This window comes from Cervus canadensis, chromosome 6 (assembly GCF_019320065.1).
Source record: "Cervus canadensis isolate Bull #8, Minnesota chromosome 6, ASM1932006v1, whole genome shotgun sequence".
Classification (NCBI taxonomy): Eukaryota; Metazoa; Chordata; class Mammalia; order Artiodactyla; family Cervidae; genus Cervus; species Cervus canadensis.
The window spans coordinates 94,241,901-94,255,936 of NC_057391.1; the positions used below are offsets into that span (position 1 = coordinate 94,241,901).

A 14,036-nucleotide genomic window follows, 5' to 3' on the forward strand; every position below is an offset into this window, starting at 1 on the left:
CTGGTAAGCTATAGTCCGTGGGACTCCAAAGAGTCAGCCACACCTGAGCAACTAACACTTCCACTTTCACAACAGGCTAAGGGAAAATCCTTACATTCCTAGTTTGTGGTGGTGGTTTAGTTGCTCAGTCGTGTCGAACCTCATCATCTTATGGTGGGTAGACCGCCAGGCTCCTCTATCCAAGTTTACCAACAGCAATAATTTTCTCTCCCTTCCATGAGAGAGGAGAGTCTTTGCTATATCCCCATAGTTCAGAAAGTGGCTGGCACAGGTGGGCACTCAATAAATCCTTGGTGAATAAATAAGAAGCTATTAAGAGGATTGAATCAAGACATGTGATGTGTCTATAAAATTACCTGGAAAAAGTTTGAGACCTTAAGAATAATTTATCTGACAATATTGGAATTATACATATATCAAAGTTGTATTAGAAAAAAAGCTCCATTTTCTTAAAGGTAAGTGAACATTTTGATAGTTCGTACAATTAAGTTACCTTTGAAATGCATAAAGATCTTTAAACTGTGTTTGTTTTGGCTGTGCTGGGTCTGCCTTGCTGCGTGGGGACTACTCTCTGCTGCTGTGTGTGGGCTCCCCGTTGTGGTGGCTTTTCTTGCTGCGAAGCACAGGCTCTGGGGCACGTGGGCTTCGGCACTTGGCAGCATGCGGGCCCCGTACCTGTTCCATGCAGACCTAGGGCGTGCGGCTTCGGCACTTGGCAGCATGCGGGCCCAGTACCTGTCCTATGCAGACCTAGGGCGTGCGGCTTCGGCACTTGCAGCATGCGGGCCCAGTGCCTGTCCTATGCAGACCCTAGGGCACGTGGGCTTCGGCACTTGCAGCATGCGGGCCCAGTGCCTGTCCTATGCAGACCCTAGGGCACGTGGGCTTCGGCACTTGGCAGCATGTGGGCCCCGTACCTGTCCTATGCAGACCCTAGGGCACGTGGGCTTCGGCACTTGGCAGCATGCGGGCCCCGTACCTGTCCTATGCAGACCTAGGGCGTGCGGCTTCGGCACTTGCAGCATGCGGGCCCAGTGCCTGTCCTATGCAGACCTAGGGTGTGCGGCTTCGGCACTTGCAGCATTCAGGCCCAGCACTGGTTCTGTGCTGGCTCTGGGGTGTGCGGGCTTCAGTAGCTGTGGTGTTCCGGCTGAGTTGCTCCGTAGCATGTGGTATCTCTCCGAACCAGCCATCGAACCCGCGTCTCCTGAATTGGCAAGCGGATTCCCATCCACTGTATCCCTTGAGAAGTCCTAAACTGATCATTTTCAAAAATAAAGACCAAAAACCAACTTGTCTTATTTTTATCCCCTTCAAGAGAAAAATAACATTCAAATTGCTTTAGAAAAACTATACTTATGTAGACTAATCTTCAAAGACTTTGGTATTTTAATGAAAAAAGTTATATAGCACTAAGTTTTGAAATGGTTAAAATGAGCTCCCTAAACATTTAAATAGATGCCAAAGTGCATATTGAAGCATTAAATTATTTATTTCAAAATGTAACTGTTAGATTTGCATTGAGTGAGAAAAGCATAGCATCTATTGAACTTAGCTAGTCATTCAACAAACATCTTTGAGGTGCCCATTACTATGTACCATGTCCTGGCATTTTGTAAGGTTGAATAATGTGTAAGTCTATTAGGGACACAGAAACATCACAGTGTAGCACAATAGGTTTTATAGGAAGAGTCCTTAGAATATTTGCAGACAGGTCTTCAGAGAATTGGAGTTCAAATAAAGTTTACATTTGGCTTGGATCTATACCAGCCAGACAGCAGGCATGGGGGAAGGATGTAAAGACATCACAGGTACAGACCAGCAAGTGCATAGGCACCAAATCCTGGAAGTACAGAGTGAGTACAGACAGTGCTGTGTGCTGGAGTATCTTCTGCTTTCAAAGGTACAAGTTGCACATTTGGTTGAGGTTGTAGGATCTGGGGGCCTTCCTGGTGGCTCAGCTGGTAAAGAATCTGCCTGCAATGCAGGAGACCCGGGTTCAATGACTCGAGTTCACATTTGATTCTGCCACGTACGAGCTGAGCAAACCACAAAGTCTAATTCTCAGTTCTTTCCCCTGTAAGATGGAGATAATAATAATACCAAGCTTGCAGGGTTAGTTAGAAGATTTAAGAGCAGATATAGAACCTAATTCACCTAGAGTAAGACTCAGTAAATGTTAGTCATCATTATATTGGTATATAGATAAATGTCAGTGACTTCTTATTAAAGTAATACCAAGTGATGATTTGCTTAAAGATTGCTGAGAATTATTTATATCGTGGCTTTTGTTTTAGCTTAAAAAGCAGAGTAAGTTCTATGCTAGTGCTAATAATGAGCCACCTTTTCCATATAGAGTCCAAGGGTATCACAGTATCACTTCTTCCTGAACAACAAGAAAAAAAACTGTAAACATGTTACCTCAGATAATATCCATGTTACAAAAAGATTTCTACCCCAGAATCAGTGGTTTATGCAACTGCAAGTAATAGAACTCTATAGCTTTAAAATTCTAAAAGAACATCTTTTGTTGTTCGGTTGCTAAATCACATCTGACTTCCTGTGACTCCATGGACTGCAGCACACTAGGCTTCCCTGTCCTTCAGTCTCCTGGAGCTTGTTCAAACTCATGTCCATCGAGTCAGTGATGCCATCCAACCATCTCATCCTCTGCCGTCCCCTTCTCCTCCTGCCCTCACTCTTTCCCAGCATCAGGGTCTTTTCCAATGAGTCAGCTCTTTGCATCAGGTGGCCAAAACATTGGAGTTTCAGCTTCAGCATCAGTCCTTCCAATGAATATTCAGGACTGATTTCCTTTAGGATGGACTGGTTGGATCTCCTTGCAGTCCAAGGGGCTCTCAAGAATCTTCTCCATACCACAGTTCGAAGGCATCAATTCTTTGGCGCTCAGCCTTCTTTATGGCCCGACTCTCACATCTGTACATGACCACTGGAAAACCATAGCATTAACTAAATGGACCTTTGTTGGCAAAGTGGTGTCTCTGCTTTACTATATGCTATGTAGGTTTGTCATAGCTTTTCTTTCAGGGAGCAAGCATCTTTTAATTTCATGGCTATCTATGATATGGTGAATAGCCATAAAGTATAACACGTCTATGAATTCATGCATGTGCGTGTGGATTTACAAGTATTTTAAAATGATGTGCACGACTGTCCCTTGAAAGTGTAAATTGTATTTATGTGTCTATTTCTTTAGGTCTGTGTTTTGCTTGACTTTCTGGGACAGCCAGGTAGAGATGTTCTGCTGATAACCGGAGACAGCTACATGTCAGAAACCATAGAAAGAGATCAAGGAAAGATAAAATTTGAGACTCATCTCATCATATATCTGCTCATTGAAGGCAGTGGATGAGATATCCCATGGACAGTTTGTGGAATGAGAGGAGGAGAGCCAAAGAAAGACCCCTGCAGGCCCCCAATATCCAGGGGCAAGGAATTAAAAGATGAAAGAGGAAACACATCACGGAGAAACAGAGATGCAAGAAAGCAGATGTTGATTAAAACAATATCTCACTTTACACTTTGCTTTTGTTTGGGGTTACGTTTAAATGGCCTGAGTGATTTCAATTTAACATTTAAGAACATTTAATCTTTCACATTTAAAGTTACACTGACTTCGGTATCTGATTAAACTGAATTAACCTAAAGAGATATCCAGTTGCTAGAGAGCAAAAAATAAGGATCCCTGAACTGAGATCTAGCTCTTATTGTGAAATTGACCTTTCAAAAGAGATTAAGTTTTTTCTCCAGATTTATGTCCAGGAATGGGGTCGCAGGATCATATGGGAGCTCTATTTTTAGTTTTTAAAGGAACCTCCACCTGGGTTCTATCCCCGGGTTGGGAAGATCCCCTGGAGAAGGGAAAGGATGCCCACTCCAGTATTCTGGTCTGGAGAACTCCATGGACTATACAGTCCATGGGGTTGCAAAGAGTCGGACACGACTGAGTGACTTTCACTTTTACACTGTTCTCCATAATGACTGTGCCAATTTACATTCCTGCCAACAGAATAGGAGGGGGGTCCCTTCTTCCACACCCTTTCCAGCATTTGTTGTGGATTTTTGATGTCTAAAATAGTCAGTCAAAATGACTGGTGTGAGGTGATATCTCATTGTGGTTTTGACTTGCAGTTGTCTAATAATTAGCAATGTTGAACATCTTTTCATGTGCCTCTTGGCCATCGGTATGGTTTTCTTGGAGAAATGTCTATTTAGGTCCTCTGGCCATTTTTTGATTGGGTTGTTTTGTTTTGATGATACTAAGCTGCACGAGCTATTTGTTAATTTTGGAGACTAATCCCTTGTCAGTGAAATTATTTGCAAATATTTTCTCCCATTCTGTGGGTTGTCTTTTCATTTTGTTTACGGTTTCTTTGCTGTGCAAAAGCTTTTGAGTTTAATTAGGTTCCATTTGTTTTTATTTCCCCTTCTCTGGGAGCCTGATGGAGAAAGATATTGCTGTGATTTATGTCAGAGAGAGTTCTGCCAAAGTTCCCCTCTGAGAATTTTATAGTGTCCAGCCTCACATTTAGGTCTCTTTAACCTGTTTGAGTTTATTTTTGTGTGGTCCAAAAGGATACATGTACCTCAATGTTCAGTGCAGCACTTATTACAATAGCCAAGACATGGAAGCAACCCAAACGTCCATAGACAGAGGAATGGATAAAGGAGATGTGGTACATACATACAATGGAATATTACCCAGCCATTAAAAAGAATGAAATAATGCCATTTACATCAATATGGATGGACCTAAAATGAGAGTAAGAGGATGAGATGGTTGGATGGCATCATTGACTCAACAGACATGAGTTTGAGCAAACTCCAGCAGATAGTGAAGGACAAGGAAGTCTGGTGTGCTGCAGTCCATGGGGTTGCAAAGAGTCTGATGTGACTGAGTAATTGAACAACAACTGAAATCTGAATAAATTGTGGAATTAATAGTAATATTACAATGTAGGTTCCTTCTTTGTGTCACATGAGCCATCGATTCAGTTTAGTTGCTCAATTGTGACTGACTCTTTGTGACCCCATGGACTGCAGCACGCCAGGCTTCCCTGTCCTTCAGTCTCCTGGAGCTTTCTCAAACTCATGTCCACTGAGTCAGTGATGCCATCCAACCATCTCATCCTCTGTCGTCCCCTTTTCCTCCTGCCTTCAATCTTTCCCAGCATCAGGGTCTTTTCCAATGAGTCAGTTCTTCAAATCAGGTGGCCAAAGTATTGGAGTTTCAGCTTCAGCGTCAGTCCTTCCAGTGAATATTCAGGACTGATTTCTTTTAGGATTGACTGGTTTGATCTTGCAATCCAAGGGATCTAGTTTCCCCACCAGCTATTGAACCAGGGTGCCCTGCATTAGGAGTACAGAGTCTTAGCCACTGGACTGCCAAGGAAGTTCCCATATGAGGCGTAGTAACGTCGTTAACAGCAGGGGAAACTGAGTGAAGAGGATACAGGAACTCTCTGTATTACCTTTGTAACTTTTCCCTGAATCTGAATATATCCTAAGGAAAGACTGAAGGCGGGAAGAGAAGGAGATGACACCATGAGATGGTTGGATGGCATCATTGACTCAAAGGACATGAGTTTGAGTAAACTCCGGGAGTTGGTGATGGACAGGAAGGCCTGGTGTGCAGCAGTCCATGGGGTTGCAAAGAATCAGACACGACTGAGTGACTGAACTGAACTGAGTGTTTAGAAAATCTGTCTAATATGGAACAGGGGTTGAGAATCAGTTATATAGATAACACTTACATTGCACCAGAAAAAAAAAAAAAGTGCCCCGTGAAATATTGAGTCCAACTGCCAATTCCAGCATGCACAGTCCTAAAAACCTGAACCCTAGAAGCAACGGGCTGCTGCTTTGGAACAGGTTACATTTCTAGAGGCACTTCCAGGGGAACAAAAATGGACTAATTGCAATAAACATAACTGGAATAATCACAGTTCTGATAATTGCCTCTAGGATACAGAAATTCAAGAAAGACTGTTTAGTAAAGGAGAAAAAACTACTCACAACCCATTTCTGAGTTTAGAAAGGTATCATTTTGATATATATGAAAGGTATATATATCTGGATTCAGTTTAATGTCATTGTGGTACCCTCGTGATATGAGAAAACTATGATTTATCTTTGCTAAAAGCTGCTGTCAGTTTGCTTTTGATCTCTAAAGGAGATTTAGACCTGATCAGAAAGTTCTTCAATATTGAGTTACCATTTCTTCTTCTGCCTCACCCACTGTGGCAGGAAGAAGGCAAGGAAAAAACATCCCCTGGCCCTCCATAATGAAGTTAACCTGAGTTTAGCTTGGTCCCACGTCTTTTGCTAATCATTAAACATATTTATCATCTGTGTAAATCTCTAGAGGCAAGTTAGAAGTGTATAATGAAATCACTGTGCACAAGTAAACATTTGACAAAAAAGTGCTTGGAGATGGCGTTTCTAAAACCTCCTTTAAAAATTTTTTTTGCATAATTATTTTGTTTAGTAAAAATATCCCTGATTTATAAATCCAGAACCCGAAGGCATTGTCAAATTAACAAATGGTATTAGCAGTTTGTGATGATCCAGATAACAATCCAGCTCCTTAACTCCATGTGACACCACGTTAATAATTCCTCTGAGCCCATTTCAGTTTCTCATCTGTAAAATGAACGATTTGAGAATACACTGAGAATAATTTGATAATACATTGAGAAAACGCAATTCTCAATGTACGTTTTCATTGGGACACAGAGACTCGGCGAGAAGGACTTAGAGAAACAGACTGGAGTGTTTGCGGATTTAGGGCTTGGAGTTCTGGTGGGCGGGATGGTGCTGAAGAAAGGTCCCCTGTGTTTCTGAAGTCGGAGGGGTAAGGGACAGGGGTATAGGAATGTCTGAAGTGGAAGAGCAGGACGGCTACAGCTGGAGGATCAAGCTCCCGGGACTTTTCTGGCCTGGGCGGAGGACGCGCGTTCAGTTGCTAGGCAGCAGGGGGTCCTCAGGGAGGGTGGAGGACCCCAGTAGAGGTGTCTCAGTCAGTGCCTGCCCGTTTGGGCGCGGTACCGGCCTCGAAACTAACGAAGTAGCTCGCCTTTTCAAAGGTGCAAAGTTTCTGGAGCCAAGGCTCGGCGAGACCCAGAGCCGAGCTCCGCCCGCGGCGCGTATCCCTTTCCCCGTCCTCGGGCGCGAGGCGGGGCGCCGCTCGGGCGAGGCCCCCGCCGCCGAGCGTTGCTGGGCGGGACCGGACGCCGCCGCCCGCGCCCCCAGCCCCCCTGTCCCGCCCCCGCGCCCGCCGGCCCGAGCCCTGCGCCCCCCGGCTGCTAACCCCGTGCCCCGCACCCGCCCTGGCCCCTGGCTCCGGCCCCGCGCCCCAGCCCGCGGGCGCGCCGGGCTCGGACATGGAGCCGCTGTTCCTGGCCTGGAGCTACTTCAGGCGCAGGAGGTTCCAGCTCTGCGCCGATCTGTGCACGCAGATACTGGAGAAGTCCCCTTGTGACCAGGTACCGGCCGGACCCCGCCGGGCCTGCGGGTCTTGGCAAGAGGGCCCCGCGCCCCCCCCCCCCCCCGGAGGGGGCTGCAGGGAGGAGGGCGCAGGGCGAGGGTGACCCTGCGGTCAGCACGGACGCGTGGAGCCCAGACCCTCTGGCACCGCGGCCGCTGGGTCCTGACTGTGTGGTCACCGCCCCCTCCGCTAACTTCAGCCGCTGGAAGATGCTGAAAGACAGCAGCTAGGAGACCACCCTCAGGTGTCGCGGAAAAGATGATGAACTCTGTTAGGTCCTGTATTCTTGCGTATCAGTTCAGTCCAGTCGCTCAGTCGTGTCCGACTCTTTGCGACCCCATGGACTGCAGCACGGCAGGCCTCCCTGTCCATCACTAACTCCGGGAGTTTACCCAAACTCATGTCCATCGAGTCGGTGATGCGTATATTCTTGCGTAGAGGTGGGCTCTTAAGCTCGCTGCCTGTTACCTTATTAATTTCCAAAACATTTGTGTATAAACTTAAAGACCTGTAACTTCCCATCCCCCCACCCCCCATTGAAATAGCTGCCGCCCCCTTTTTTTTTTCTTTTCTTTTGGATCAAACGTATAATCCTTCCAGTTCATTTTAAGACGGTTGTCCAAAAGTGGGGAGCTTTGGATTCTGGGCCTTGAGTGGAGCTTGAGGCAAACAATTCAAGTTAGAGGAATGAGAACCTAGGAAGGGAAAGATACATTTATTATTAGGAGGGAGGGGTGAGAAAAATAATCCCCCTAAAAGAAGGAAATGATGGCATTGATTGTAGTAGTTTACTAAAGCTCTCTTAAATAGCGTACAGTGTTAAATAAGTGAGTGAAAACGGTTATGCGCTTCTTGTGAGAGGGGCACCACCGCGGTGCCTAGGTAGTTCTGGAGGAGACAAAAAACGGAGAAAGGTGCCTCTAGTAAATGCAAAATGTACTCCTGGAGTTCGAGTTCCCCAGCTTTTCCTCTGGTGGTGTTGCCTTGGGGATGTTAGAGAAAAAGGAAAACTGATGAGAGTTACATTCAGGGAGGTGTGGCAGTTGTTCCTCCGCTCTGCCTTAGCTCCCAGGAAGTGGATAGAGGATAGAGAGCCTGTCAGGGAGAATAGTGTGGCCTTCAGATAGATCGCACATCTCCCTTAGAACAGTCTGCGTTAGTGGGAATGCTGAACTAGGTTCTGTTTGGGTTAGTTCCTATTGGTTAATTAGACTCTTATTTCCATAGGCAAGCATTTTTCCAAGTGTGTTTCTTAGTACAGTCGTCCCACAAATGCTGCTTAAAAAAAAAAGAGAAAGATTTCACCCTCAGATTTGTTTGGGAACCATGACAAAATATGGACCCCTTTATGTTTGTACAACCAGAGTTTGTTACACACTAGTGATGTACCAGACATTGTTTTTCCGTTGAGTCAGGGTAGTTTCCATTCCACAGAACAACAGTCCCCGGAGGAAGAAAATTTCCTCATTAAATGTGTTTGGGAAATGTATTCCCTACTTAGACATTCATACTAAAGGCTCTGAGAATTTCTGCAGAAAAAAACTTAACTTTGCCTGATTTTGATGAATACAATAGTTACGAAACTTTAATTGACCACCGATTCCTTTTGTGGCTTTGGGGAGGGTCAGATCACCCTAGAGAGATGTCACATTGGGAAATGTATTGTAGGCAAAGCAGCAGTGTTTTCTATTAATAGTTAAGACATTGTAATCTTTATAAAAACCATTTTTGTGTTAGTTTCAGGTGTTACAGCGAAGTGATTCAGTTATACACATATATATATTTTTCAGCTTCTTTCCTATTATATAGGTTGTTACAAGATATTGAATATAGTTCCCTGTGCTATATAGAAGGTCTCTGTTGGTTATTTATATATAGCAGTGGTATATGTTACTCCCCAAGTCCTAGCTTATCCATCCCCCAGCACACTTTCCCCTTTGGTAAACCACAGTTTGTTTTCTGTGTCTGTCGTCTTAATGACACAGTCTCGGTGACATTCGTTATTGCAGTGCACGTTTAGTTTGTGCTGGGCCCTGTGATTAGGTCTTCACAGTGTTCAGTGACCTTTTTATAGAGTGCTTACTACTTGCCGGGGATAAATTCTATAAATTATGTGTATTTCTTTGCTGAGAATAGCCTTGCAAAGTAGGTAACAAATCGCTAACATTTATTGAGTGTTTACTCTGTCAGGCTTGATTCAGAGGGTTTTCTGTTATCTCATTTAATCCTCAGCTAGTTTAGGAAATTGGCGCTGTTTCCACCACTTTGCAGGTTGAGCCCAGTGAAGCACCAGGTGAAACAATTGTCCAAGGTTACAGAGCCGGTAAGCCCGCTCCCTTTGTCTATACGATGTGGCTTCTTGGGCGCCTGTGGAGCCTCATTTTTCAAAAATCTGTCTCCAAACTTTTCCTAGTACATTTTCTCATCTACTGTTCCTTTTTCAAGATTTCGGCTAGATGGTAAGGAAATGACATACCTGTGTGCTTGGGTTAAAGGCTCTGAGAAGTCTGGAAGGAAGGTAAGCTGCCCAGTTTTGAGTAAGGCAGCATTTGAAAACTTACTTGACTGTCACCTGGTTTATAGTTTGGGGGATAGGGACAAATTCTTCCCAGGGAGGAGGTGTCACTTCGGGAATGCATAGGCAAAATATTGGCGTGGCTGCTACTGGTTAAGACTGGGCTGTAGAGGAGACTGCGCCTCCTTTCCTTGTACCTGGGGAGAACAGGATGAGCAAATTAAGAACTTCATTTAAAATCTCCTGAATTAAGAGCTAAACCAGGTAATAACTTGAATCTCTTTACTTGGTCTCTTACGTGGGTCCCTTTAGGCCTTGCTGGCCCTCTTGGAAAATATAAGACTCGTTACGAGGAATGTTTCCTGGTTCTAATTTTGATAATGGCAATGAAGAACAGAAGACACAGCCTCATCCTGGGACATATGGTGGTGTCGTCGGTTAACCATCTGACGTGGTTTACATCATTATGGCAGGAGGTCTTGTTACTTCTTGCCACTGTTCTGTTTGTTGTAGATTTGAAATAATGCTTTGAAATGTGATGTAAGTGGAAGCGTTAGTCACTCAGTCGTGTCCGACTCTTTGGGACCCATGGCCTGTAGCCCCCCAGTCTCCTCTCCCATGGGATTTCCCAGGCAAGAATACTGGAGTGGGTTGCCATGCCCTTCTCCAGGGGATCATCCCAACAAACCAGATCTCCTGCATTGCTGGCAGATTGTTTACCATCTGAGCCACCGAGAGAGCTTGGTGATACTTAATTTTAATATCCTAGAAATGTTTTTTTTTTTTTTAATGTGATTCTTTGCTCCTGTTTTTTTTTTTTTTTTTTTTTGTTATGAGCAGGGGTTGATATGTTCAGCTCCTATGAGTGTCAGAGGTGGCCTGGGAGAATCAGTACCAGATTTAGAAGAAATTGAGGACAAGCTTTTCCTCTCGAATCCTTTGGTTATTGCCGAGGTGGTTTATTTATTTATTTATATTTATTTATGTGGTCAGAACGGTGAGCAGCTCTTTGCCGGGCACAGAAGCTTTAAGATGGTGTTACCTTCCCAAGCCGGCCTTCGGGTGCCCGGCTTGGGCTCCCTCCTGCTGGTTACCCTCTGACCCAGCCTTTCAATGCTGCGCTTTTTCTCTGCGTGCTTTCCTTAGCCCCAATTTGCGCATGTTGTATCCAGTTGTCATTTCTTTTTGGAAATATCTTCCAGTATGATTTTCCCCACGCTTAAAGAAATCGTGCTTTTTCCCCTTAATTAATTAAAAAGAATTTAAATGTTTATGTCAGAGTGCTGATGGAATTAATGAAGAGCTACTGGAAGCTTAAGGAGGTTTGCCTAGGATTAAAAGCCCCCAAATTCTTTCTTCCTCTTTGCATATGAGTCCAGGATGGCAGGTCTGTGTGGAATGGCAAGGAATCTGGCACCCGGGTGCCCTCATTACGTATTAACACTTGCTGAATGAGTGCAGCGGTCATGTTCATACGTGCACTTGGAGGGTGTTATTGATGTGTGCCAGCTTCCGCTGTTTACCAAGATCAGCCTCGTTGCCTGATGGCCTCTGCCTCTCCCTGCCCCCCATCTTAATTCTCAGCACCATAGGTTCTTTATTATTTTTTTTCTTAATACTTATTTTTACTTATTTAATTATTTGGCTGCACCGAGTCTCAGTTGCGGCATGTGGGATCCAGTTCCCCGACCAGGGATCGAACTGAGGCCCCCTCCATCGGGAGCTTGGAGCCTTAGCCACTGGACCACCAGGGAAGTCCCACTGTAGTTTCTTAAATGGATTCACCTTTTCAAATAAATGTGATCGCATTAGGGACATCATTACTTCATTTCTTGTTTCAAGGATGAATTGTTTTTTTTAAACCAGTTGAGCAGTTTCTTCCTGGATCCTTCCAGGAGAGTATTTCTGATAGTACTTATCATCACGGGTATTTCTTAGGACGCTCTTGTTGTTCCACTGGAGGAAGTTCAGAGACTGGCAGTCAGAGAGAGCCAACAGAAATATATGATCGGAACAGAAGCATGTGTCCTCAGCCCGCAGTTAGCTGGTTTATCTTCACATGTCCCTCTAGCCTCACAAGTTTTTTTTTGTTTGTTTGTTTTTTGAGGCTTCTATCTTTTAGAGTATTTTTCCTCTGCAGCTCCTTGAAGTACTATTTCTATGCCACCCATCTGATTTTAGTACAAACGAGTGACTCTGAAGCAGTGCCTGGACCCATGGAAGAGAAAGGAAATTACAATATTTCTCCTGAGTGCCAAATGGATTCATTTTTGCTCTTGCTTTTTTTTCTTCTCCCAGAACAAAAATAGCTTTTGTTTTTTATGTTAATTTTCACTTTTTAGCTTTACTTACTTTTCTCCCAGATGAGGAAAACCTCTCTAAAGTGATTTGCTCTTTGTTAATCTTTTTATAAGCTGGTCCAGGGAGCTTCACGAAGATAACATTTCAGTTGTGATACATTATTAAGCTTTGGAGATGAAGCCCACCTTTAAGACTATTTCTTCTACTTTTCGTTCTCCTTTAAGAGATAACATTTTGGTGTCATATCAAAAATAATGAGTACTTTATACTTTTTATTAGGGCTTTCCACTTTATACTTTTTATTAGGGCTTTCCAGGGACTCATTGGTAAAGATTCCACCTGCCGATGCAGGAGACGTGGGTTCCATCCCTGCTTCAGGAAGGTCCCCTGGAGGAGGAAATGGCAACACACTCCAGTATCCTTGCCTGGGAAATCCCATGGACAGAGGAGCCTGGAGGGCTACAGTCCATGGGGTCACAATGAGTTGGACATAGCTGAGCGGCTGAGTACGCACACTTGGATGTGTGGATTTTATTTAGTTTTGATTCTTGCTAATGTCAGAGTAGTCAGGTTGGCTGAAGAGGTATGACCAGTTAAGAATAAAGAAAGATAACCGATGAATTCATCAGAGTTTTCCCATTTGACAAAAGACAGTAAGAACAATCAGTTCATAGAGAAGTGTTGTCTTTTTTCAGAGTTTTCTCTGTTTTCTGTAGGATATTTTAGTATCCTAGCTGGGAAGGTGGTTAAAAGTTATAAGATATAGAAAAGAGAAATGCAAAACGGCCTTCCATGCAGCAATATGACCTAGAGGGAATGCTTGCTTTTACAGTTCATGTCGGTCATCCTGATTAGTTGCTTAATCTGATTACTGTTCTTTGTGTTCCATATGTCAGATTCATGGCTTTAAAAAAAAGCAGCCCTGATTTTAGCTCCAGTGTGATTCAACAGTTCATGAAACATAGAGGTTTTTCAGGTAGTGTTTTTTTTTTTTTTTTAAAAGATAATATACTTTTCTTAATGAGGTAGATTTCCCATAAATTTTTAAAGCATTAGAATCAGTGATTCTGGGAGTGGGAGGGTTAGCTGTGTATCAGAATGGGGGTAATTCACATTTTCTTCCCCCACCACCAATCTCTACTCATAACGAGAGATGTTGCAGCAGAGAGTTATGACTGTAAATGGTCTGAACGTGGAGAAAAGGCCGAAAGCCGCTGGCTTAGATGAACGGTAGGGAAGCAGGGGTCCCCAGTGAGACGTATGTTAGTAGTTGGTTGAGACAAGGATCTGGTGCTCCAAGCCAAGTAAACATCTTTCTCTGTGATTACCTAATTTATTTCCTCACTGGGGCCATGGAGACTTACAGCCAGACAGTCTTTTGATTCTAGACACTGCAAGGCAGTTCACTTTGGTGAATTTTACAGATTACATTCCCACTTGGCTCCTTGGTCACTAAATCTCGCTAAACCTTCTGAAATCCGTTCATTTCTCTCTTACATTCTTTCCCTTCCTTTTATTGCTACATTCTGAATGGTGACCCCGTAGTTCCTGAGCAGAGCTGGTTAGACTCATTAGCCAGAGTAAGTATTGATGGCAATTAGGAAGCCACATTCAGAATTAGCTGGAGATTTTAATTCCCTAAAGTAATAGCAACAGCCTAGGGAAAGCTGTGCCCTTGGGAGGAAGGCAGGAAGCCTGCTGCTGTGAACTGAG

General features: G+C 44.1%; 1 protein-coding gene across 1 annotated transcript in view; it reads left to right on the plus strand.

Annotated features, from left to right (window-relative positions):
* Positions 1-660: 660 nt before the first annotated feature.
* The window catches only part of TTC8 (tetratricopeptide repeat domain 8), a 62,890-nt gene continuing 49,514 nt past the window's right edge, over positions 661-14,036 (plus strand). Inside the window, exons 1-2 of the mRNA XM_043473040.1 lie at positions 661-975; positions 7,107-7,505. Of these exons, the coding sequence (XP_043328975.1) occupies positions 661-975; positions 7,107-7,505 (714 nt within the window). The remainder of the gene's footprint in view (positions 976-7,106; positions 7,506-14,036) is intronic.